Source organism: Gadus chalcogrammus, chromosome 23 (genome assembly GCF_026213295.1).
Source record: "Gadus chalcogrammus isolate NIFS_2021 chromosome 23, NIFS_Gcha_1.0, whole genome shotgun sequence".
NCBI lineage: Eukaryota > Metazoa > Chordata > Actinopteri > Gadiformes > Gadidae > Gadus > Gadus chalcogrammus.
In genome coordinates, this window is record NC_079434.1 from 6,191,826 (window position 1) to 6,216,974 (window position 25,149).

Here is a 25,149-nt window from a genome sequence, read left to right on the forward strand (position 1 = left end):
GTGTGTGTGTGGTTGGGTATGTGTGTGTGTGTGTGTGTGTGTGTGTGTGTGTGTGTGTGTGTGTGTGTGTGTGGTTGGGTATGTGGGTGTGTGTGGTTGGGTATGTGTGTTTGTGCGTGAGTTGATGTGGTTGTGGGTGGTTTATGTGCATTGCCGGTCCATTGTTTTTTTTACTTTTGTCAACTTTTTTCTCTTCTTTCTTTCTGTCTTTCTGTCTTTCTTTCCCTCTTCCGAGCGACAACCTACCAGACCAAAATCGAGCTTGAATGCATGGATGAACGGTCATTTTTCTGTGCGCTGTGCTCTCTTGGTGTGTGAATCGCCCGCCGAATACGACTGCTTGCGTGTGGTTTTTAATAACAGGCCGGACAAGGACAGCCTAGGCTTGACTTGATCGCTGCACCGGAGGTCGTGTTCTGTACGTGGTTCCTCATTTCACCTGCGACTGCACGGGAGAACATGTATCAATAGATAAGGACGGAAATATCCTGGCAGTTTGTTACCCCTACTGCCATCTTTCATCTCTCCCCTCTCCCACTCCGTCTCAGTCCATTTCCCTCTCACTATCTCTTCCCCCAGCTCACCTCTCTCTCTCTTTCTCCCTCTCTCTCCCTCTTACCATTGCTTGCTCTCTTTTCCATTAATATCCCTCACTCACTCCTTACTCAAGCTCACCCTCCCTCCTTCTCTTCTTCTGTTCTTTTATCCAGGTCTGTATAACACACGCGCACACGCGCACACGCACACACACACACACACACACACACACACACACACACACACACACACACACACACACACACACACACACACACACACACACACACACACACCTTGATGTGTGTGAGTGATGGTGTGATAGAATGGTGTGGATGGAGTCGCCTGGCGATTCAAAGCCATTACGGAAAGCTTAAACCTTTGTGTGTGTGTGTGTGTGTGTGTGTTTGTGTGGGTGTCTGTGTGTGATCACGCATGTTTCTGCGTGTGTGTAATGGTTCAGATGAGTTTAATCCCAGGCCTGACATCTAAATCTTATGCCCTGGACAAAATGTTTCATGCTTTTCCATTTATCAGCTAACATGCACACTACTTTACAAAGTGCCCACCTAATAGTTTGAGCTGCCTGCTGCCTGTGAATAAATACACACACGTGACGCATTATCAGAACAACTGATTTAAACCAGGTAAGTGATAATATCATACCCGTTATAAAGCTGAAAAAGCTTTATAATGGCTATGATATTATCCACCAGGTAACCAGGTATCTGGTAGAACCAGGTTCTACCAGATACCTGGTTAGCTTGTTTAAGGGGCAGGTTAAGGGGAATCCACACGTTACTATACTTCTCCACTGCAGCTGGGCAACCACCCTGAAATAAATCATAGATCATGAATAATCAATCATCAATCATAGGCTTTCAACAAACCAACTCCTTCATTGATTGCCCTACTGGGGTTCTTTCCATGGCCTATTGTTTGCCTCAGGGCAGGTCATAAACGGAAAACATTTGTAACCAATGGACCTTTGATTTGTTGATGGCACGTCCACTACATAAATAATGAACAGAGGATAATGATTTCACACAATGCACATGGACTTGTTTGTGTTTCAAAAATACATATATCTCATGGTGATGAATTAAAAACAAGCCGAGCCAGTCGATTAGCTACTTTTTTTTGCGTCAGCAGCCAGTTGGGCTTCTCGCACGCTCTTGATTTGATTAGCAGGCCTGATGGATGAGTTTTAATAACGTGAGAGTGTCCTTATGTTTGTGAGTTTGAGTGTGTGTGTGTGTTTGTGTGTGTGTTGTCTATTACTATGGCTTATTACTCAAATTAAACACTGTTCGACACCATAGGAGGCCTCGTGATCAGCAAGAGCAAGCGTGAGAGTGAAACTCATTAATTACGTCAGTTGCCTATGCATTGCTGTACACGTTCCAAGGTACTTGAGGAAATGACTCACTATCGGGTATCTGAGCGTCCATCGACCGTGAGCTCACTTTAACGCAGATGTGTTGCACTCTCTTTCTGGGGCCAGGAACTACTAACTGAGTTTGTGGCTAAAAGGGAGGGTATTCGACGCATGTTTAAGAGGACACAGTATCAGACGTACTCCTCTCTCTCCACTCTTCTCCGGTTTTACTGATTTCTCTTCACCTCGTCTTTCAGATTTTTCTCATTTCGTTTTCATGCACTACAGACTTATTTCTTTCCCTTTTTTCTCTTACGTTTTTTGTTCCTTTTTCTGCGTGTTATTTTAATTTATGGTTATGGGCCCGGGCTCTGGGTTGTAAGTGTTCAGCGGGCTGGAGCCACATCAGAGGGAAGGGGATAAATCACCCCCATCGTATGACACCGGCACAAATGAGGGATGGGACACAGGGAGGGGTTTCAGATTCAAGGGGCTGTGTTGTGTTTTCCCCCCGGATAACGAGATATTTAAAGGACCACACTGGTCCGGGCGATCAAAGCATCAAAACAGTCTCTCCTTGCTTCACTAAAACACGCGTTACCGCTTACAGCTTTCAAAGTGACGTTCATGATCACTTTGATCACAGACTTCCCACTCCATTGTTTACGTTTTGTTTCTCACGCTAAACTCTCCTTAGTATCAGAATGGTATACGATTCCGGAAAGCATTTTATACCAACTGGTTGGTTGACTGCAGGGCCTTTACAAAAAGGCTGGGTGGTTAAATAACAAGAGGGGGTCTCACAGGTAGGAGACGATAAGGAGAAGTCTCATTGAGTTCTTGCTGCTCCAGTGCGTTGCTGAAAGCCTCTCTCTGGCTCTTCCCTTGATGTAGCCCGGCCTCTTCACGCTCCGGCGGCAGACTCATAGAGTCCCGTCCATCGGGGGGGGGGATGTTCAATCCTGGGGTGGACGGATTATAAATGATGGCGTCTGGCAGCCTGCGCGTCCCTTATCAGACCGCTGTTCGCTTATTTTCCGTCAGGCGGAGCGGAAATGTGAGGCGCATTGGATAGATAACAAGACGTAACGACATTTTGGAAAGCCTTTGGAGGTTGGAGAGGCCCTGGAGCAGCGATCCGTTATGGCGCACGATGGGGCGGTTTGGGAAGACGATTCAATTTTCCGTGGCGGGATCTTGGATTGATATTGCTCGTGTTGCATGTTACCGCTTCCCTTGCACCTGGAGAGAGAGAGAGAGAGAGAGAGAGAGAGAGAGAGAGAGAGGGAGAGGGAGAGGGAGAGGGAGAGAGAGAGAGAGTGATCACGTGTGTGTGTCTCTTAACGATGTCGCAACAAATGAAGCCAAGACTCATGTCAACAGCAATTTTCCATTCATGACACCCCAAACTAAAGGGATAATATCTAGATGTTTCCACAGAAAATGGGGCTGACTCGTCCTTGGCACCTCGTTCCCCACCGACCGCGATAGCTCGTACATCAGTATGCATCATGGACGTTTCGTTGTGCGTCGGCCATATTGAGAGGACTCATGAGAGCCGTAGCACGTTAGAACCCTAAATCAACATAAATATACCATCACCTCGGCTCGTGAAAACTTTGTTCCGCCACGTCTCACATGAGAAGCAATGTAGCTTTTTGAAACAAAACAAACTTGTCCCAACATGACCAAATATTTCATGATTCATTGCTGAGCAACGACCAAAAAGCATAGCAAAATAAGAAGGAGCCTTCCAATGCTGCTATGCTCCCAAAATGGAGGCGATGTGAGGTCGCAATGTACAAGCCCTGCAGTAAAATAAACCAAACCTCCCACTTAATAATGAGGAGACGGAGAGGCAGAGCAGAAGGGTAGTGCCTGCCCGTGGGAAAGTTGTGCTTTCAAACTATTTCCTGCTGCGCCCCTTCTATCGCGCGTCGAAAGTGATTCACGATTGCTCAGCTTAAACTGAGTGTCGGTGTGTCGCACCATTGACATCTCAACAGATCATCACAGATCCGTCCAGCCGAGGATATTTGGCTCAGTGACATTGACTCTGTGACTCAAGTGTACCTCGGGAGAGCTCGATGTCACAAAGTAGAGAGTCTGCAGAAAATGTATGCAGATGATATTCTTCCTCTGTTCAGTATTCATGGATTGAAAAAGTTAATACTTTTTTACCGTTTCTAAATGTACTGCTTTCTTATTTTTTCAACCAGATCAGCGGAGGGGGGGGGGGTAGTTTTTTGTTAACAGGAATATTTTGAAGTACAATAAATAATCATCTACTCACCCATAGCTATGAATGTGCATATGGGAGAACGAACCAGACACACACGCACACACAGCCTCACACACACAGACACACACAGCCTCACACACAAACACAGCCTCACACACAAACACAGCCTCGCACAACACAGCCTCACACACAAACAGCCTCACACACAAACACAGCCTCACACACAAACACAGCCTCACACACGAACAGCCTCACGCACAAACAGCCTCACACGCAAACAGCCTCACACACAAACACAGCCTCATACATGCTCTCAGGCTGAAGCAGCTTATTTTAGCATGTACTACTCGACGAGACATCACACAAAAACAAATTCTAACCATCAGGCCAGACGAAAAACGTGTTATAATAAGCAGCTGTCGCCGGGCGGAACAGACAGGTTTCCACCAATAGGATGGGAGTCTCATTGTTTGTGGCTCTGTGTACCCGGAGCCCTTTGTGAGTGGGCCCCTGACCCAGTTGTCCTGTGTGTGTCCTGTGTGTGTGACCAACAGGTGTACGCTGAGTGTGACGCTCGAACAGGCCATCCTCCTGGCCCGTAACCACGGGTTACCCCCACGCTGCATCATGCAGGCCACCGACGTCATGAGGAAACAGGTAAACAGGGGCTCGTCGAACCCGGCGTGCATTCAACCACGCAACCATACCCGTGAACACACACGGACATGTGTGTGTGTTCAGACACGTGCGTACATGCACGTGAACGTGAACACACACACACACACACACACACACGAGCAAAGTCACGCCACCTACACGTATACGTGAATACACGTGGACGCGCGTGTGTGTGTGTTTGTACAGACACGTGAACATGAACAGACACACACATACACAAGCATATACACGGCCATTCATGAACAGATACATGGACACACAGACACGTGCAGCTGTGGAGACAGATGGTGGTAGGTACATTCACATACACATGAACACCAATGCACGTGTACATTTTCAGCACACACACAAACACACACACGCAGATGTATTGAATCGCTTTGTATTTAGCTGATATCGTCTGTTGTTTTATGTGTATTATTCCATGCAGAGCAGCACAGATGGACAGATGTTAACGTGTACTGGTGACCCTAAGTAAAATAAGCTTAACAAACTAAAGTAGCTTTACCAGAGAGACTCGTGAGATTTTTTAATGTTTATGGTGGGAAATGAAGTAGTGTTTCTTCCTTCCATAAGCATTGGATACTCATTAGTCATTACTAGCTTCGAGGCAGTAGAGCTCAACTCGGCTCAGCTCAGTTCCTCCTTTGATTGTAAGACTGCCAGACAATGAAAGCAGCATTAGATAGAGAGAAAGTTAAGTTTGAAAGTGTGTGTGCGTGTGTGTGTGTGCGTGTGTGTGTGTGTGTGTGTGTGTGTGTGTGTGTGTGTGTGTGTGTGTGTGTGGGGGGGGTTGTGAGTGTGTGTGTTTGTGTGTGTGCGTGTGTGTGTTTGTGTGTGTGCGTGTGTGTGTTGGAGCGTGTGTGCGTACCTGTCGAACAGAGTGTGTGTGTGTGTGTGTCGAAGAGAGTGGAAGAGAGTGTGTGTAAGTGAGAGTGTGTATAAGTGTTGAAGTACACACGAGTGTGTGTGTGTATATATTGCCTGCCTGTGTGTATGTATGTGTGTAGTTGTGTGCTCGTTACCTTGGCTTAGGCCGTTCAGTTCGGCTCCTATAGAGGAGCTGGCTTCATGCCAGAATGGCCTCTCTTACACTGTGCAGTGTTTGACCTTGGGTGTTTTAGGAGGTAGAGACAAAGTACAACCAATCGCAGCCTATCGGCCTAATGACTGACCCTGACCACAACCAAGGTAATGCAGATTACTAACAGGGAAGGGCCCCCAAATGGGACCACAACCTCCCCTTACGGAGCCTGGTGAATATAGTGCATTATTCACTATAATATAGTGTATTATTTGCTATAATATAGTGTATTATTCACTATAATATAGTGTATTATTCTCTATAATATAGTGTATTATTCGCTATAATAAAGTGTATTCACTATAATATAGTGTATTATTAACTATAATATAGTGTATTATTAACTATAATATAGTGTATTCACTTTAATATAGTGTATTCTTAACTATAATGTAGTGTATTATTAACTATAATATAGTGTATTATTAACTATAATATAGTGTATTCACTTTAATAGTGTATTCTTAACTATAATATAGTGTATTATTAAGTATAATATAGTGTATACTTCACTATAGAGGATATAGTGTATTCTTCACTATAATATATTGTATTCACTATGATATAGTGCAGTGGTTTTCAAACTGTGGGGCGCGCCCCCCCTGGGGGGCGCCAGAGTTCTTCAGGGGGGGCGCGACGTGAGAAAAAAATAAACCCGAAGAAAAACCTGAAAGTCGATGATTCAAATCATCAATCGTACTTCAACTGTAGAAGTAACCTAACTAAATCAATTTTCAACCGTTTATCTTCGTGCAAACAATTTAACAAATCTACACACTTGTATCTTCAATAATATCGAAACAGAATTTCGGTATCATTTAAAATTTCTTCAGAACCACCGTTTTAGTTTCATACCGCTTCGTTTTCAGCTGTTTTCATTGAAGACGTCTGCCCATTCTGATACACCTAGTTCTAGACATCGTAACTCATTCATTTTTCAACCGTTTACCATTATTCAAACCATTGAACAAATCTACACACTTGTATCTTCAATACTATCCAAACGGAATTTTGATAGTATTTATACTTTTTTCAGAATCACAGTTTTAGTTTCAAACCGGCATCGTTTTCAGTTGCTTATAATAATTTAGGTCACCATAGCAACGCCGGTAAACAAACCCCGCCGAATAGTCGAATCTCTGGACTGAAAAAGCAGATCTGATTCAGAATCTGGGACCCTGAATGAATCTGTGTAAACTGGCAGTTTACACAGATTAAGATGTTCAAATCTATTTAAAAAAGGTTAAGCTAAAACATGCTTAGATAAAGTTGTTAAATTGTGTTAAGAAATGTGTTTTAAAAACGCACAAAGATGTTGTAATGTTTCAGAAATATGTTTAAAATGTTTAAAAAATATGTTTAAAATGTTTAAAAAATATGTTTCAAAAATATGTTTCAAATGTTTTAAAATTATGATCAGAGATGTTTAAAATGTGTAAAATAATTAAGATAGCTTTCAAAATACAGGTCTTTAGAAAAAAAATATTTGGGGGGGGGGGGGGGGGGGGCTCAGCTGAATTTTTTCTCTGAGGGGGGGTGTATTATTCACTATAATATAGTGTATTCAGCAGGGGGAGCACAGCTTGCCTAAGCGGCCCCGGGTGATTATATTGTGTTTGTGTCTGTTTATGGATACTGTAAACCTGTGAGCTAATTGCAGATATTGATGTGTCCGACTGGTTTGGGCAACACTGTAGCAGCAGAGCAGCAGTTGAACAGGTTCTGGGGTCGTTTGTACTGATCGTCACAGTTAGACGCCGACTTTGTCTTGTAATCTTGTATCCTAACAGCAGGTATGATTAGAAAAACTAACTGCTGTTATGTTTCTTTGTTCTGTTTGATTTTGATATTCATACATAAAGATGAATAAAGATGAAAGTCACAGGGAAGAAGGCAGTCCATGAACTAAGGGTAGGAGGTTTAGCATAAACTCTGTGAGTTCATTTGCAGATTGTCAGGAAAGCTGTACGTTTCTTGTTTCTTTATAATGAGATACAATGCAAAACAATGGGCTATGAAAGGGAAATGAAAAGCAATGACGCATCTAGCTCCATTATGTTACATAAAGTTTTACTTCAATAACAGCTAGGTCTGGACAAAAGCCCAGTCCTATTAACAGTACAGTAACAAACACTAAAATACTTCATGCTTATGAATTCAATCAAATTAAACTTGGAAAAATAAGCCCAAACTCCAACTTTTGTAGCCTTAAAAGGGGTCAGTAGACCACTATCTTTACCCCTATGCCTGTCTTATCCCATGAGCTCTGAGCATCTGCCCCGCCCTGTGAGTCTGTATCTTACAGGGAACAATAATATCAAACGAAAAATTATGGATTTTTTGGAGTTCCAAATGGAGTTCCAAAATGGGAGAGGTGCATTATGGGTGTTCTCCAAAACAACTAGAATGAGGGCGCGTGTTTGAGTGTGTCTCTATTGTGTATGAACCACACCACCATGTTTGTGTGGGTGTGTGTGTGTTGCCGTGCATACGTACACTCATCGGGCCTCAGTGTTTACAGCGGTGTGTCCGAGCTCTCGCGTTTCAGTCAGCCTGATGAATCCGGTTAATTTAAATATAGCTCCGGCCCCCTCATCACAGTGAGCAGACACCCATCCGTCCGCTATGCATATTCCCCCTGAATTGGTGTGAAACGGATTCAAATGCGTCCGATCCATTCCCCGGGGCTGACATCCTTCGTGGATGGCGTGTGATTTACTTTGAACGACACACTTACTCACTCCAGGCACACAGTTCAATATATTACCCCCGCAGGCTTTTTCTTGGATGGTGTCATTTTTTTTGAAGTGCTAATTTGTGTGTTGCTTTTTTAAGGGATGGAAATATACCCGATCAAGGTGTACTCAGGATCAAATGGAATAATGCAGATTTTCAAGATGGGGAAAATCACTGGTGAAAATATTTTTGTCTCTTCACATCTTGTTCTTGATCTTTTAACCGTGAGAGCCAGGGTGGAAGTGTTCAACTCTCAGCTCCGTTTTAGATTCCTGCCGCGCTACTTATACACACCGAACCTCATTGAATCCAAACGTAGGATAAACCATCCGTCCGGCAAAACACATCTACAGTATTTCCTCATGTACACTATCCTGTCAGCTATAACCCCCGCACTTTTGACCATTGAATATGGTTCTCAAACCACCCTGTCCTGGTTTATACTTAGTCCAAGGATTTTGGGACATTCAGCCACGCTTGCTGGAGTACATAAAAGGCATTCTGTGCACGTTTGGTTTGGCCTTACGTCAGAACACAAGAGCCCTTTGAAGACGCGGCTCGCAGGGCCGCGATCTGTTTAGTGTCCGTCGATATGAATGAGCGTGATGAGCTTCAGGTGAGGAATCATTCCGTCCTGCTGGCTCCAGACAGAGCAGAGCGGCGGGCTGCAGAGGTGGGTTTCACACGGTGGATTACACAACCCTGGTCTGGTGGGGCTCTGGAACTGCACCGACACAGGAGCTGCGTAGGGTCCTGATTTAATTTGTGCTGTGTGTGTGTGTGTGTGTCTGTGTGTGTATGTGTGTCTGTGTGTTCTCAGCATACGTCATTGCCACGCAGGAGATGCAGGTGCTCTCAAATCCAAATTAGATATTGTGATATTACCTCAAACGCGCGCGCACGCACGCACGCACGCGCGCGCGCACACACACACACACACACACACACACACACACACACACACACCACACACACACACACACACACACACACACACACACACACACACACACACACACACACACACATTGTGCCCAGTAGTTGTGTGTCTTCCTGCTTAGTGCGTGGCCAGCATATATAGAACATGGTCGAAGTAAAGACATGAGTCTGGCAACACACACACACACACACACACACACACACACACACACACACACACACACACACACACACACACACACACACACACACACACACACACACACACACTAACGTCACAAGAGAACCTAAAATAGAAACCACGGTAAGCAGAAGTTATAGCTTAGGTAGTGGGATTTCAACCTTAACCACAAGACAGCCCATAACACCTGCAATGCTGTTCATCTCCCACCCCCTTGGGATCTCCAAAATCTGTGGATTGCGTAGTTTTGAATTCCACACCGTGCAAAATGTTATTTTAAAGCAAAGGTGTTGATTCCAGCAGTACTCGCTAAGCAATGCCTAACCTCCACAAACTCCTCGGTAACGTTAGCATATCATCAATCGCGTCAAAGCGATTATCAGGTAGGAATATATTTTTGCAGATGTTTGATATAACTAAAAGTTTCCCAATCCTCCATGCCAGTTTTCTATACAGTCTATACAATAGACACTCTGAGTACTACACACCGAGTGGGATGTTTTTAAACACCAGGACCTGGCTGTCCACACAGAATCTGTACTTTCCTACATCAAGTACTGCGTGGGAAACGTCACAGTGGACAAACACATTCGTGTGTTCCCCAATCAGAAGCCCTGGATGACCAGCCAGGTCCGGACGCTCCTCAAGGTCCGCAACGCCGCCTTCAGGTCTGGAGACAGAGAGCAGTACAGCGCTGCTAGAGCCGACCTGAGGAGGGGAATTAAGAAGGCAAAGGCGGACTACAGGAGGAAAATAGAGGACCACCTCTCTGAAAACAACCCACGGCAGGTGTGGCAAGGCATTCAACAGTTGACAAACTACAGGGGACACAACACCACAACTGTGAACTCAAGTATCTCGCTGGCAGAAGAACTGAACTTCTTCTTTGCCCGCTTCGAGACATCAAGGACATCACAGACCTCAGCTTCATCACCACCCCAGCCCCCACCAGCTCACAGCACCCACTCACTGACTGTACAGGTGCAGGATGTGAGACGTGTGCTTAGTGGAGTCAACCCCAGGAAAGCTGCCGGACCAGACGGACTTCCTGGGAAGGTCCTCAAGGGCTGTGCTGACCAGCTCTCACAGGTCTTCACAACAATTTTCAACCTCTCCCTGACACAGGCCATCATCCCAGCCTGTCTGAAGTCCTCCACCATCATCCCCGTACCCAAGAAATCGGCACCGGTCACTCTAAATGACTACCGCCCAGTAGCACTCACACCCATCATTATGAAGTGCTTCGAGCGGCTGGTCCTACACCACATAAAAGCCTTCCTTCCCCCCACCTTAGATCCTCACCAGTTCGCTTACAGAGCGAACAGATCCACCGAGGACGCCATTGCCATAGCCCTTCATGCTGTGCTGAGTCACCTGGAACACCGGGAGAGCTACATCAGGATGCTCTTCATTGACTACAGCTCAGCCTTCAACACCATCATCCCGGCTATCCTGGTCTGCAAACTGTCAGCTCTGGGTCTCGACCCGCTCACCTGTTCCTGGATTAGTGACTTCCTCACAAATCGACCCCAGAAGGTGAAACTCGGTCCCCACTTCTCCTCCACCCGCACCCTCAGCACAGGCTCTCCACAGGGGTGTGTGCTGAGCCCACTCCTCTACTCTCTGTACACCTTCGACTGCAGTCCCACCCACCTCAGCAACACCATAGTGAAGTTCGCGGACGACACAACGGTGGTTGGACTGATCTCAGAGGGAGACGAGTCTGCCTACAGGGATGAGATCCTGAAGTTAACATCGTGGTGTTCAGACAACAACCTGGCATTGAACATCGCAAAAACTAAGGAGATCATCCTGGACTTCAGGAAAAGCAGAGCAGACCCGGCTTCCCTCTACATCAACGGTGACTGTGTAGAGAGAGTCCACACCTTCCGCTTCCTGGGCACCATGATCTCTGCTGGCCTCTCCTGGACTGCCAACACGGCGGTGGTCGTCAAGAAGGCTCAGCAGCGGCTTCACTTCCTCAGGGTGCTCAGGAGGAACAACGTGGGAGAGAAGCTGCTGGTGACCTTCTACCGCTCCACCATCGAGAGTCTTCTGACGTTCTGTATCTCAGTGTGGTTTTCACAGTGCACTGAGGCAGAGCGGAAGAAACTCCAGGGAGTGGTAAACACCGCACAGAGGATCACTGGCTGCCCCCTCCCCTCCCTGAAGGACATATACATCTCCCGCTGCCTAAGCAGAGCGGAGAGAATCATAAAGGACAGCTCCCACCCTGGCTTTCACCTGTTTGACCTGATGCCCTCTGGCAGGCGCTATAGGTCCATCAGAACCAGGTCTTCACGGTTCAGAGACAGCTTCTTCCCTAAAGCTGTATCCACCCTGAACACACACATGCACTGACCCCCGACTGACTGACCCCCCCCTAACCTCCCACTGCTGTATTGTACTTCACTTTATTTTACTTTATTATTTATTTTACATTATTTACATTTCTATTTGGTATACTGTTGTTCTTGTTCTATTTATATATTATTTATTTTCTCGAATGCACCAATTGGGAAAGCTTACTAAAAATTTCGTTGTACTTCACTCGTGCAATGACAATAAAAGGCTTTCTATTCTATTCTATTTCTATTCTAGTATAAGGTGCTTTGTGGGGACCTTCCTTTGTGGGGCCCTGGCCTTTGTGGGGACGTCTCTGGAAATGATGGACACAATGTCTTTGCTGCTATCTACAGCTTCTGTTGATGTCAATTTTGTCCTTCTGGGTTCACAAAGGATTCCTTCAATGTTCATCTCTTTTATTTTCTTCTTCCAGGGGGCAAGGGTTCAGAATTCTGCCAAGAATCTGGGAGTGAGAGACCGGACCCCGTCCACGGTGCCAAGGTAACCCCAGAATGTCCTCATGTCAACACAATGTGTTTGTGTGAGTTTGTGGTTGTTTTGAACCGTATGGTACTATATATATATATATTTATATATATATATATATGTATATATATATATATATAATATATATGTATACTAGTGATTAACTTTAAAGTACCTTATCAAATATTCTGACAATAACTGACCTACGATGATATGGTCAGTCTCGATGGCTAATTAAGGAGTAGCATGGCAATGGCAGCAAACAGGCAAGGATATGGGTTTGATGCCCACTGGAGCCTTCACTGCTGCTAAGAAATCGACACAAATTCAGACTTTTTTTAAGCAAATTTGTGCTTGTTTGTGTATGTGGGAAAGCACAGAGCTTGTGCAGGCTAAGCTAATGTTAAGCAACACTATGCTAAGCTAAAGAAAGACGGTATCTCCTCCTCGGTTCCTCGGATGGGGTCCGGCGGGGCTCCTGCATGACATTCAGCTGCTGCATACCTTTTAGCGAGATTGACAAAGACATTCATTTGGGGGCCATGATAAGTGTTGGGACGCAGCGGTCCGAGCTAGGGAGCGCACGGCCACTCTCATTAGATGTATCTGTGGTGATTTACGCCGCCTGAACGTATGGAGGGACCTACCGCTTCTCAGGAACTGCCAGCCCTCGTTCTCGTTTTCATCTTCAAACTCGAGGAGTTTGGGGTTTGCTGAAAACCGACATGTGTCGTTATTCCATAAATCATAGACAAGGATAATGAGACTACTATGTTTGATTATAATGCCAAGTGTGATTTGACCTATGTATATATTGCGGTAGAAACATTAAGGTCATCAAAAATCTGTTTAAGGTTCGGTACAACTGATGCGTACCTTTGCGTTCTCACATACAGACGTGAGACCTGTCTTGTCTGGGACAGGTCTAAATAAGTTTAGGGTTGCAGTGCTTTTATGTAAAAGGAGCTTCAGAAAAACCGCCTGCAGAAACATAATGTATATATATATAAATATATATAGAATTTTGGGAAATATAAGTGATCAACACGACTGAAAACTTATTTTGTTTGGCATGCACATCAGGACTTTGTGTTCATATGAAGAGCTTGCAAAATCACTCAGAGTACAGCTCTGAGGAATGTTGCCTGATGCCGGTAGACGGAAAGCACCAAGGATTCATCGACGCATCTAAAGTTGCATTTGATATGCAAATCTGTTTGAGTGGGGAAACGGTGTTGTTGAAAAGCAGCACGTACTCAGTCAGTCTCTGCATCTATGTTGCTGTGGAGAACCCTGAAAGCACACACACATACACAGGCTGAAACATGCTGTGATGTGTGGACGGCCCACGTGTTACTGTTCCTTTGTAGCCCTTAACTGGCAGATGAAACCTATGTCGTGATTTCTGTTGACAAAAGACATACTCAGTCTCACGCTGGGCAGCTGAGGAGATTTATTTCTATGGTCCTCTGAGATTTTTCTTAGAAACACATGTTTTTCCTGGAAGCGTGATATTTGATGGACACAGGGGGTGGGTTGAGGTTGAGGTGGGGGCAGGGGGCTGAACCAGGCTGACAGGAAGTGATGTAGTGCAGCGAGGAACGTTTCATTTATTCTTAAGTCAAGGACCCGGTGCCCTTGATGGCGGACCCCGGGTTGTGCACAATTTCAGTTTGTTTTTTCTTCTGCAATGACGCAGGACAAAGAAAACATATTTGTGTGTGCTTGTGATTTTTTTATTTAAAAAGAACCTTACTGTCCCAATAAATGTTGAATACAGGAACCGGAAACTAGAAACCAGAATACAGGAAATCAAGTAAATGTAGCTAAAGGCTTGTTGGAGGAGGAGGTAGTGACACCGACCTGACCTCCAGGGTGCACCCAAAGGGCTGAGGATGCACGATGAACCACATTGTGTTGAGCTTCCTAGTGATTAACCTCTCTTTTTCTTTCTCCCTTAGATTGTACAAACTGTGCCAGCCTCCACCCGCGGACAGCGACCCATAATGCACTTGGGCTCTATAAAGTGTCTTCCTATGGCTGTGGAGGTCAAACCGCTCCAGAGAGTCCTCTACCTGCCCATGAAGGAATGACACGACTGAAGGCTAACTCTCTCTTGTTGACCTGCCATTAGATCCAGGTTTTTCCTTTGTAATGTTCAACCCATGGACGAATATATGTAAATATAATTTTAAAGCAGTACATAGTCAAATTAATACTATATATTTTTTTCTTGCTATTGTACCGAATAAGTGTGCATTTTTTATTCAGCGAAAAAGCATCTAAATTAAATATATAAAACCAAAACAAAACATTTGTGCCTTAAAATTGCAAACTAAGTTAGATTTGAAGGAATCAATCAATGCCGTTGTCACGTAGCAAGCTTAAAATGATCTTGTTGTTTCCTACAGGGCAATATTTTCCTTTCACAATAATGATTTTTATTTACATATAAAGTGAAGTCATATCTGTTGAGAGGACATTATTGGATTACAATCTGACATGTTTCTAGTTAGCCATTCCATTTATTCGCCTTTCCTCTGACACATCATCGCTTCACTGGTTCGACTGTAGAAGAACTTAGTGGATTGAATTGTGTACCGTTTTTATATGATCTTGTGTTGTTGATAAACCTGTAAATATTGATGTTCCGTTAAAAAAATGACAGAAAGAAAAAAAGTTTTTCTGCTGAGGACGGAGCCACTATATTGTTGAACGCATTGTTTAGATTTCATAAATCAGTTTATTCCACTGCAAATTGATGTGTGATAGTAACCTGACACAAAGATATTTTTTCATTGTTCATCAGTATTAACACGTCATAGATTAATGGCTGTTTTGAGCTATGGAGTATATTCTGTTCTTTTGTATTGGCATTACTCAGGATATCATTTTGATGTTTGTTTTTTTATTTTGGATACTTATCAACCTAGCATTTGGCTGCATTGTTGTAGAATGGAAAGTAGTTTACTATGCAAACAAGTCGTATTAAAAAGCTGAAACAATAATGTTTCTCAAAACAGCAATGCTATGTTTACAGATTAAATAATGACAAAGTAAAGTCAAATAGATTTAGATCGGTTTAGATCCACTATACACTATACATTATCTTCTTTTCATTTATTGTGATTTAGTTTGTCTTTTATTTGTAAATAAGACTACATATTTACTTAAACCTTAAGCCTGTACAATGAACGCACATTATTGCATGCATGTAATGTAATGAGGAGGAGCGCAGTGTCACAGCCCAGGAGGTGGACCAACCATGCAAACCAAATCTCTAAGTCCAGCCTTGTTTTATTCTACACTCAGTGGGTAGTGTGGACTGTGGAGAAGTGCCCCCCTAGTCGCCTTCACTCGGGACCCCAATAGGCTGCATGTAATATATGTGATGGGGCGGTAGCGGGGATCGCACTTGCAGCCAATGAACAGGACGATCTGCAATCATTCCCTGACATGAGGTGTACACTACCGGGCTTCGGAGGGGAGAGAGCCTAGTCAGTGAACCTCTCGCCTGCTAGTAGACTGTATGTGTGCAGGGGGTGAGCCACGGATGACTGGACCGTCCGACCAAAGGAGAAGTAATTGAATTTCGTGCAAGCTTCCCGCAAGGCACAGCGTGTGTGTCTTCATGGCGTCTCCACAACAGTCAAGGATTCAGTCGTATCTGGAGAGCAATAAGATCGGACCCTTGTTTGAGGTGAGCGCAGTAGGTTGTCTTAGGTTGTTACCAGGGGTGTTGTAGAGTAGGTGGTTGGTAAAGGGCGTTGGGGTGGTGCACACTTGGGTTGTATCTGCTTTAATCTTGAGTTTTGCCTCATCATTTACCCGGTCACCTTATAGGAGCCTCACTCGCGAAGGGATTGGTTTTTTATTTTATTTTTTACAATCGAATAAAACTACCAGCGTGTACAACTAAAAGAGATGATCGTAAAGGGTGTTTCTCCTTTAGTTATTCGAGCGAAAGGACTGCTTGGTGACATGCTACCTCTCTGAAAACGTCCCACTAGGCTGCTACAGGAGGAAACCGCAGTAAAGTTCATTTCATATTGGTTTGCTAGACGCGATGTTGAGCCATATCTGAGGTAGATTGAGGGCAAAACATAATTTTTGCACCTACTAACCGATATAGCATCGAGCCAACATTTGCCATGATTTCATCACCTCGTTATATTGGTGTTGTCTGACTTAACGAGCAGTCTTTTAGTCCACAACAAGTTTTGCATCTCGTATTACCTCTGCACCGCTTTCAGTACTATTCTGCTTCATTTCATTTAGAAAAAGCTTGGATAGGGTATTGGCTAGGGACATACTCGTCTTTTGTATCGGTAGATGCAGAAAGCATCCCAGCAGGGTGGCTGGTTGCTTGGTGTAAGAGAGCCGTTGTAATCACCTTGTCTTCTCAGCATGGCTTTAAAGCAGTCCTCTTTAGGAGGAGGGCGTGACTGATCTGTTCCGCTAGAAGAATGACCAAAATACACCCATAATTAGACCATGCATGAAGCTATGACTGGATTACTCAGTTGTTTCTACATAGATGCCTCTTAGTTGCATAACCATTATAACTGTCTGTGTGCCTGTTTATATTTGTGTGTGTGTGTGTGTGCCAAACCAAAATTACACATCAGCACTTTTTGATGCCTACTGCGTACATTTACATATCACTGTGTCACAGATGCAAAAGACAGCCAGAAAGACACATACCCCCCCCCACACACACACACACACACACACACACACACACACACACACACACACACACACACACACACACACACACACACACACACACACACACACACACACACACACACACACACACACACACGTAAGTAGGCTACACACACGCACACAGCCCAAACATAATATCCTTCATCTCCAGAATGTGGCTGCTGTTTCAGCACCGTGGACAGCTACCTCTGTAGAGCTGAGCGTGGGACGACAGGGAATATGTGCAGAGTAATGTACCGGCTAGGCTGTGTGTGTACTATGATGTGATGATTATGAGGTCTACAGTGCCTTCGTAAAACACAGAAAAAAACAGATTTAGGTGGAGGTTGAGAATTCTCCGCCTTTCAACCTCCACGTGATTCTGATCGTAGGTTTTTCTTTCTTTTGTCAACCCTTAGATATATATACATACTATTCCAAAGTCTTATTCCTCTTGTTCAACACATTTTCTTGTTTCCCGCCCGCTTTTCCATCTCTAACCTTCTCTAAAGAACTGGCGAGTGAGAGTTACCCCGAGATCAGAGATTCTATTTACTCTAAAGTGTTTGTTCACTGACACAAGCATGGGACAATGATGAGCGTAGCAACCTTCATCTAGGGGAGGCTAGTTTGCACACATGACGTGGCGATATACCGCTGTGGCTAAAAGTGAACACACATAGTATGTCACCAAAAAGCAATCAAACATACACAATATAGGCAATATCTCCCGCAGAGCAGGTCAACCAAACAGACGTAGATGTGTTCCATCTGTATTTGAAATGCTCCAATATACCGTTGGGCGGTTTCTCTGCAATGTCTGCTGTGTGCCGTCGGCTGCGAGTGTCTTGCAGGCAGGCTGGCTTCTGGTTTCTCTGTGCAGGACGGAAGTGGTGGCACTGAGTGCATATGAAATGTCCCACGGGTGTCGCCGTCCCTCCCTAGAGGCCGGCGTGGCTGCGAGGCTGGTGCCGATGAATCCTAAAAGGGATAAAGCAACGTGAACATACTATCTCAGCCAAGATAGCGTCACATGGTTGAGGTGATGAGAGAGGTCAAAATACCTCATTTACATATTGTACTTTCTTTTTTCCGGGGCCGCATAGATGGTGTTTTGTGGAATTTCTCAGAATTCAGAGAGTCCAAGCTAGGAAGCATTCCACCATGTGGTGCTACACACACGCTGGACAAGACAGTGCAGTGGCGCTGCTGGTCTATAGATGCTGCACATTGGATTGCATCACCACAGGATGGGGCGGGCAGCACATGTGTGCACTGGTTGTTCCTTTATTTCCATCTTATATCGTATGTCACTGCCACAGAACTTTGCTTTGCATCAAAGCGTCTTCTAAATGACCAATAAATCGTAAAACCCTCATAAGGGACACAATAGAAATCCAGCATAAGAGAGACATCTATCACCCCTCTGTTTGTGTGTGACGATGGACGCACTGACATGATACACATGCTGTGGGTGCGTTCAATAGACAACAGGATCGGCTGTGAGAGAGCAGCAAAGTACCTCTGAAGGAGTGAAAAGGAATTCCTGCTTCTTTATTGACTCATGCTTGACAGGCTATTAGGGAGGGACTTAAAGGCAGGAGGGATATTGATTGTTTGATTGATTGAGGATGCGATTAGCTAGCTGGTGGTCTTCAGGGGGAAGCCTCCCAATGAAGTTCAATGATCCGGTCAATATTCCGTTGTGTTCGGAACGCTTTACCTGCGATTAGAGGCCATGAGCCAACCAGCTGAACCTTGCACCTCGGTTTGCACGGCTGTCTTGGTGTGATACTCTCCCCTGCCCTGCGGTCGCTTAGAGCGAGCAATCGCACTTTGGTCCCGGCACCGCAACACAGCTGCCACATCAGTGGAGCGGCACAGCGGGGGGGGGGGGGTGTGTGTGGTGTTACACGAAGAGCACTCATTTACTTACTGTGATGAGACACCGCAAATGTTTTCCCTCAGAAATGATTACTCCTCACCCCGGCTAATGACATGGTGGTCTCACACAGACCGCTGAAGCCGTATCGTTGTGGAATGGCCTGTCACAATAATTGAAGTCATTGTGCTCTGTATTCAGTTCTATTTATATTATGTTATCTTTTTTTTTTTGGCTGAATATATGACACTAGGAGCAAACATGAGTATTGGACATCATTCATGCCGTTTACTTTTATTTGGGCTATTAACTATTTTACAGTGATTCCCATTGAAGTTATTAAGTTTACCAAAGCTTTGAGTTATATATTCCCTCATATAGTCCTTTATGAGGGAATCGTTTTGTAAGGGCTATTGTCTCATATTTTAATGCGGTCCTTTTATTTAATAGGATAAATATCAACAGATAAATCAGTATTTAATTGTATATCAAAGAAATTACATAGGCTATATAATTTTTCTCCTTCTAATCTACTGGAAGCAACGCTGCAGCCTCGTTCCCGAGACTTCCTCAGGTTTAGACGTCTGTGTAACAGACCCAGGGCCCTAATAGCTTCACGCTGTCGCCACCTCTCCACCGGTTCAAACCCCTTATCTCGCAGCGCTCCTCGCTGGGATCTGTCAATCAGCGGTTCCTATGTAGGCCAGAGACCATCCCTCGGTGCATTGAACCCCGCTATGCACAACGTCGGAACAGAAGAAAACCTCCCCAATTGATCTCTTAATGTCGGAAACGTTGTTGGGTTTCATCAGCGGCGCCAGCGCTGCTTTGATAGCCCCTCTCAGAGTCCCGTTGCAGGCTGCTGCCTTGGCTGGTTCCTCAGGGGTCTTCATCAGGGGCCCCATTCATTCACAGGCGTCGAGTCTTTAATCACCACCTGCTTGTGTTACTGCGTTGTGAACCGCTTGTTTGTAGCGCACCGATGACGCCCAGGGAGGATTTACAATCAAGCCGTTTTCGCTTACAAAAACACAGTTTCAGCCTCTACTGCATCTGAAGTTAGGGTTGGATGCTGCGTGATGCTGAAGCTTTTACGCTTTGTAAAATGTTTCACGGCGTACAGTGTGGGTTAAACGGTAGCTTGTGGCGGCACCTTGTGTGACCGTCCACCCACGTCATTTTGAAGTCCTCCTCTTCATACCGAAATAGCGTCCTGACTCATGTTTTCTACTGTCGTTCATCAGACAGTGTCAGCCAAACCAGTGAACGCAGATCGAGTCATGAATGAGCAGGAAGGGGGTTAGCCGGTTAGCATCTTGCCCGAGGATACCGACAGCACAGGTCAGTACAGGTAGCCTGCAAACATCGGGGTCCAAACTCAGGAACGTTTCCACTCTGAGTCGAGCAACCTACACCCCTACACCACCCTGCCCACTACGACTGCTGATTCTTCCCCCTGCGAAGTGGAAATAATTGCCACGTAGACCCTGTGGTGGAGGTCCCGGACACGGCGTTCCCCTGGGAAAGCGGGCCCGGCATTATCCAGCCTCAGCCGGATCAAGTGATTCGACGACTCCCTGTCCGACCTGCGGGACGCAGTTCTCTCAGTCATCGGCGGGTCGCTCAGTCAGGCAGAATACACGCATGTAAGATGCACGCTCCTACACACGGCGATGCATGGGTGTGTACACACACACACACACACACATGCTGCTATGCACACACTGAAACACACACACACACACACGAACACAAACAAGCACACGCGCACACACTCACTCACTCACTCACTCACTCACTTATGCATACACATAAAAGCACACACACACGCACGCACGCGCACAAACTCACTTACTTAGCTAGACACATATACACAAAAACACACAAACACTTAGCTACACACACACTCATTGATGTACACACACACCCACACAATCGCCCACTCCCTTTTCCTCGTAATTTATTGGAGGCAGGGAAATCGAGCTGCATATGCCTGTCATTGTAATTATGTTATCTCAGTGTGCGTGTGTGTATGTGTATGTGCGTGTATGTGTGTGTGATGGTCCCCCTAGCTCTTTGTGATTGACAGATGTAGATATGTCTGTCTATAGACAGACATATATGTCTGTCTATAGACAGATATTTTGTCTGTCTGGTCCCATCACACCCAATTACTTATGATTTCTAATTTATGAATCGTTTCCCCGTTCCTTCAATAATAATGGAAAGTTGTCGGTACACAGATACCTCACTGAATGCTGAAGTCCTCCACCTGCATTGAATTAATGCAAAGTTACGAATGAGTTGAGTCTTTCCTTGCTACACCTGACGACAGTACTGTACAGATGTGTACCGGTGTACTTCCTTCCATCGTTACATGTTGATCACTGTTGATCTGAGACAATAGAATAGAATAGAATACAACTTTCTTATCCAGCCTTGGCCTCAATTGTGCTTTTGGTCTCGCCTCCGCGTCATTGAACCAGTGCATTACGTTCAGACTCATATACTGTAGGATAAATGCATACACATGTATCATGTCCCCAAACACGACAGCATAGTGAATCGTAGCAGAGACTGGGTTCAATCCCTGGTGTCCACGACCACCCACAATGCCTCCTAGCGCCTTAACGATATGTATCTCATATTCCCTGTTGCGTCGCTTTCAGATAAAGTGAGTCCTTATCTTAAATAGCATTGTTTGATCGTTTCAAAGCGATGTTAGGGGGATCTGGTGTCGGGCTACGATGCTGCTGGGATTACCACACAGAGGGGCGCACGCAGATCCGTCACATTCCCCGCTAATCAAAAGCTTTGCACCGCTGCTAAACGACAGATACGTCTTGGGTAGCTACCCAGAGCTCGCTCCTCTATTATACACACGCCGCACTTTGAAATATTCCCCCGGTTTCCAGCCCCTCAAGTCTTCATTTTGTTTTCAATCAAGGAGCTCTTCGGAGTAAGCGAATACAGAAGCCGCGGAGGCAAGCCACACGCCATTGAAATCCATTTCAGGGGTGTTTCCACTCCGTAATTGATAAAGACAACTGGTGTGAAAATCGAAAACAGCTGCCTCCTGCTGAGGTGCCAGAGAGTGGTGTAAGACGAACAGCGTCTGAGGATTTGTCAACAATTAAACGCACCCCTTACGACGTGATGTGGTGCATCGTGAAGGAGCCGTTGAGCTCTTGGTCTTAAAAAGAAAGACAGGGTTTCTATGTCTCATTTACTATTCTTACACGTCCTTTTTACACGCTTCTTAAGCTGGCTAACGACCGCACCGAGTGTGACGACCCACAGTTAACGGGCCTCAACGTCTCACCGTTGAGACCGGACACTAAACACGCACAATGTATTTGGCGCTGGTCAACCCGGCACACCTTTAGTTTTTTAAAGACATCTTTAAAGGTGGAGTGATTAGTGAGAGATGGTCAGTGGACCCCCGGCCTTCTCCTGCCAAGCCGGGCCCCCCCCCCTCCTCCTGGGGGACCCTGGAGAGACGAGGGGAGCAGACCGGCTCAGGGGTCAGCGAGGAGGAGGAGACACACACACACCAATGTGTGCCTGTGTGTGTGGGTTCTTGTGGGTATGGGCATGTGTGCTTGTTTGTGTATGCTTATGTGTGTGTGTGTGTGTGTGTGTGTGTGTGTGTGTGTGTGTGTGTGTGTGTGTGTGTGTGTGTGTGTGTGTGTGTGTGTGTGTGTGTGTGTGTGTGTGTGTGTGTGTGTGTGTGTGTGTGTGTGCGTGTTTGACCTTGTTCATGCATGGTTTACATGTTTCTGCTCCTGTGAGTGCTTGCGTTCGTGTCTGTGTTTGTGCTTCTGTGTGTTTGCTACAATGGGTGTGCTTCTGTGTGTGTGCCTGCGAGTGTGAGAGGGCTTATGTATACTTAGTGTGTGTGACTGCTTGTGCCTAGGTGTGTGTGTGTGTGCTTACTTATGTGCGTTCATGACTATGTGCATGTGTGTGTGTGTGTGAGAGCATGTGCGTACGTCGGCCACGTGGGTATGAATGCTTTTGCATGTGCGTGTGTGTTCGTGTTCATGAATATCTGCCTCTGCGCATGCCTTTGCGTGTGTGTCCGTGTGTGCGTGTGGAGTGGGTGGTAATTGCAGCAGTAGTGCGCACAGGAAGGGGCGTGGCGGTGAGACTGCAGTGTCTGTGGACACTAATGGAGTACTCATGTCCTGACGCGCCACTCTGCGGGGCGACTGCAGCATGTAATTGATAGTCACGCTCATGAGCCGAGGAACACGCCTTCGTACTTAACAGAAGGCGTTCGTTTTCCCCCTAAAGGAAACACCTCGGCGTTCATGTATGGAGGAGGTGCTTTGTTTTCCCCAACATATCAATTTCAATCCTATGTTTAGCTCCATAGCATAGCTCATTAAAACGCCCCGTGTGTTTTACTTAAGGAAATGTTCCATAGCATTTCTGGTGTTATGGACAGCGACGTGTGTGTGTGTGTGTGTGTGTGTGTGTGTGTGTGTGTGTGTGTGTGTGTGTGTGTGTGTGTGTGTGTGTGTGTGTGTGTGTGTGTGTGTGTGTGTGTGTGTGTGTGTGTGTGTGTGTGTGTGTGTGTGTGTGTGTGTGTGTGTGTGTGTGTGTGTGTCCCAGCCAATGCTGAGGAAACATCAACACTCATGTGAGGTGAGTTCAGCTCTACCGTCAGCGGTACTCTCCGCTACCCTCTATGGTGAATGTTAGAGATCCCCTCCTGTACAGCACAGCGAATGTAACCAATGCACCATAGATGTCTGCAGGAACAAACAGTGATGTTGAACAGGGATTGTAATTAGTGTGTGTGTGTGTGTGTGTGTGTGTGTGTGGCTCTGTGTGTGGCTGTGTGTGTGTGTTCCACTTCATGAGTAGAGGTTGTGTTTGCTCAGGATCTGAATGTCGACAAAGAGCATCCCCTCCTCTCATGTGCCGCCTGATTCAAGGTCTGGACCTCACCCAAGCCTACATCCCCCCGCGCCCCCTTCTCACTCTCTCTCTCTCTCTCTCTCCCTCCCTCCCTCCCCTATCCCTTTCCTTCTATTTCCATCCCTCTCTCTCTCTCCATCTCTCTCTATCTATCCCTTTCTCTTGCCATTTCTCTGTCTCTCTCTCTGTCTCTCTCTCTGTCTCTCTCTGTCCCTGTCCCTGTCTCTCTCTCTCTCTCTCTCTCTCTCTCTCTCTCTCTCTCTCTCTCTCTCTCTCTCTCTCTCTCTCTCTCCTCTCTCTCTCTCTCTCTCTCTCTCTCTCTCTCTCTCTCTCTCTCTCTCTTTCTCGATATCTCCTACCCGACTCATCTTCTGCTGTGTCGGATGATCTCTCTCTCTCTTTCTCTTTCTCTTTCCCTCTCTCGCTCTGTCCTCCTGACCCTGTTATTTTCGCCAATAATCCATCCTCCTGCATCCTGCATGAAGCACGGCCTCACCTCGCATCACCTCCACAGTATCAATTCTTTCATTGAGAAGAGGCAGCTAAATCAATAGAAGGCATTAGCCTCTCATACAGCAGGATAGAGAGAGGGAGACGAAATGGAGCAGGAAACCATCCAGCTTTCCATCTTCTGGCTGTTATACTTCTGGCAGGTATTGTGATGGCTGATGCACAGACAAAGCTTTGTTTTTTGACCATCTGCTGTTCTCTGGAATATTCCTCGGGCGTGAATAGTCGAATGTTTCGGATGGCTTTTCGCATCTGCATACACTGAATAGCTGGTGGGCCTCAAAATGAGAAATTCCCTCAGCGTGTATCTAGACAAGCTATTATTCATCTCTCTTCAATGCCAGTAGATGGTTAGGTGGATGGGAGTGCTGGTGGGGGAAGGGAGAGCAAGTGCAGCTTATATTGGGCTTGGGGGGGGCTTTCTTTTACAAACTTTCACTATTTTTGATGATGATTGGTTGAGTGTCCACCAATGGGCTGCTGCCAAGTCATGGCTGCATCTTGATGCAGGGTC

General features: G+C 45.7%; 2 protein-coding genes across 2 annotated transcripts in view; both read left to right on the plus strand.

Moving 5' to 3' along the window:
* The window catches only part of prex2 (phosphatidylinositol-3,4,5-trisphosphate-dependent Rac exchange factor 2), a 121,732-nt gene extending 106,107 nt beyond the window's left edge, over positions 1-15,625 (plus strand). Inside the window, exons 39-41 of the mRNA XM_056583819.1 lie at positions 4,712-4,814; positions 12,555-12,622; positions 14,569-15,625. Coding sequence (XP_056439794.1) covers positions 4,712-4,814; positions 12,555-12,622; positions 14,569-14,614 — 217 coding nt within the window. The 3' untranslated portion in view covers positions 14,615-15,625. The remainder of the gene's footprint in view (positions 1-4,711; positions 4,815-12,554; positions 12,623-14,568) is intronic.
* Positions 15,626-16,233: 608 nt separating this feature from the next.
* Positions 16,234-25,149, plus strand: part of c23h8orf34 (chromosome 23 C8orf34 homolog) — a 55,089-nt gene continuing 46,173 nt past the window's right edge. The window contains exon 1 of the mRNA XM_056584785.1: positions 16,234-16,307. Within this exon, the coding sequence (XP_056440760.1) occupies positions 16,239-16,307 (69 nt within the window). The 5' untranslated portion in view covers positions 16,234-16,238. The remainder of the gene's footprint in view (positions 16,308-25,149) is intronic.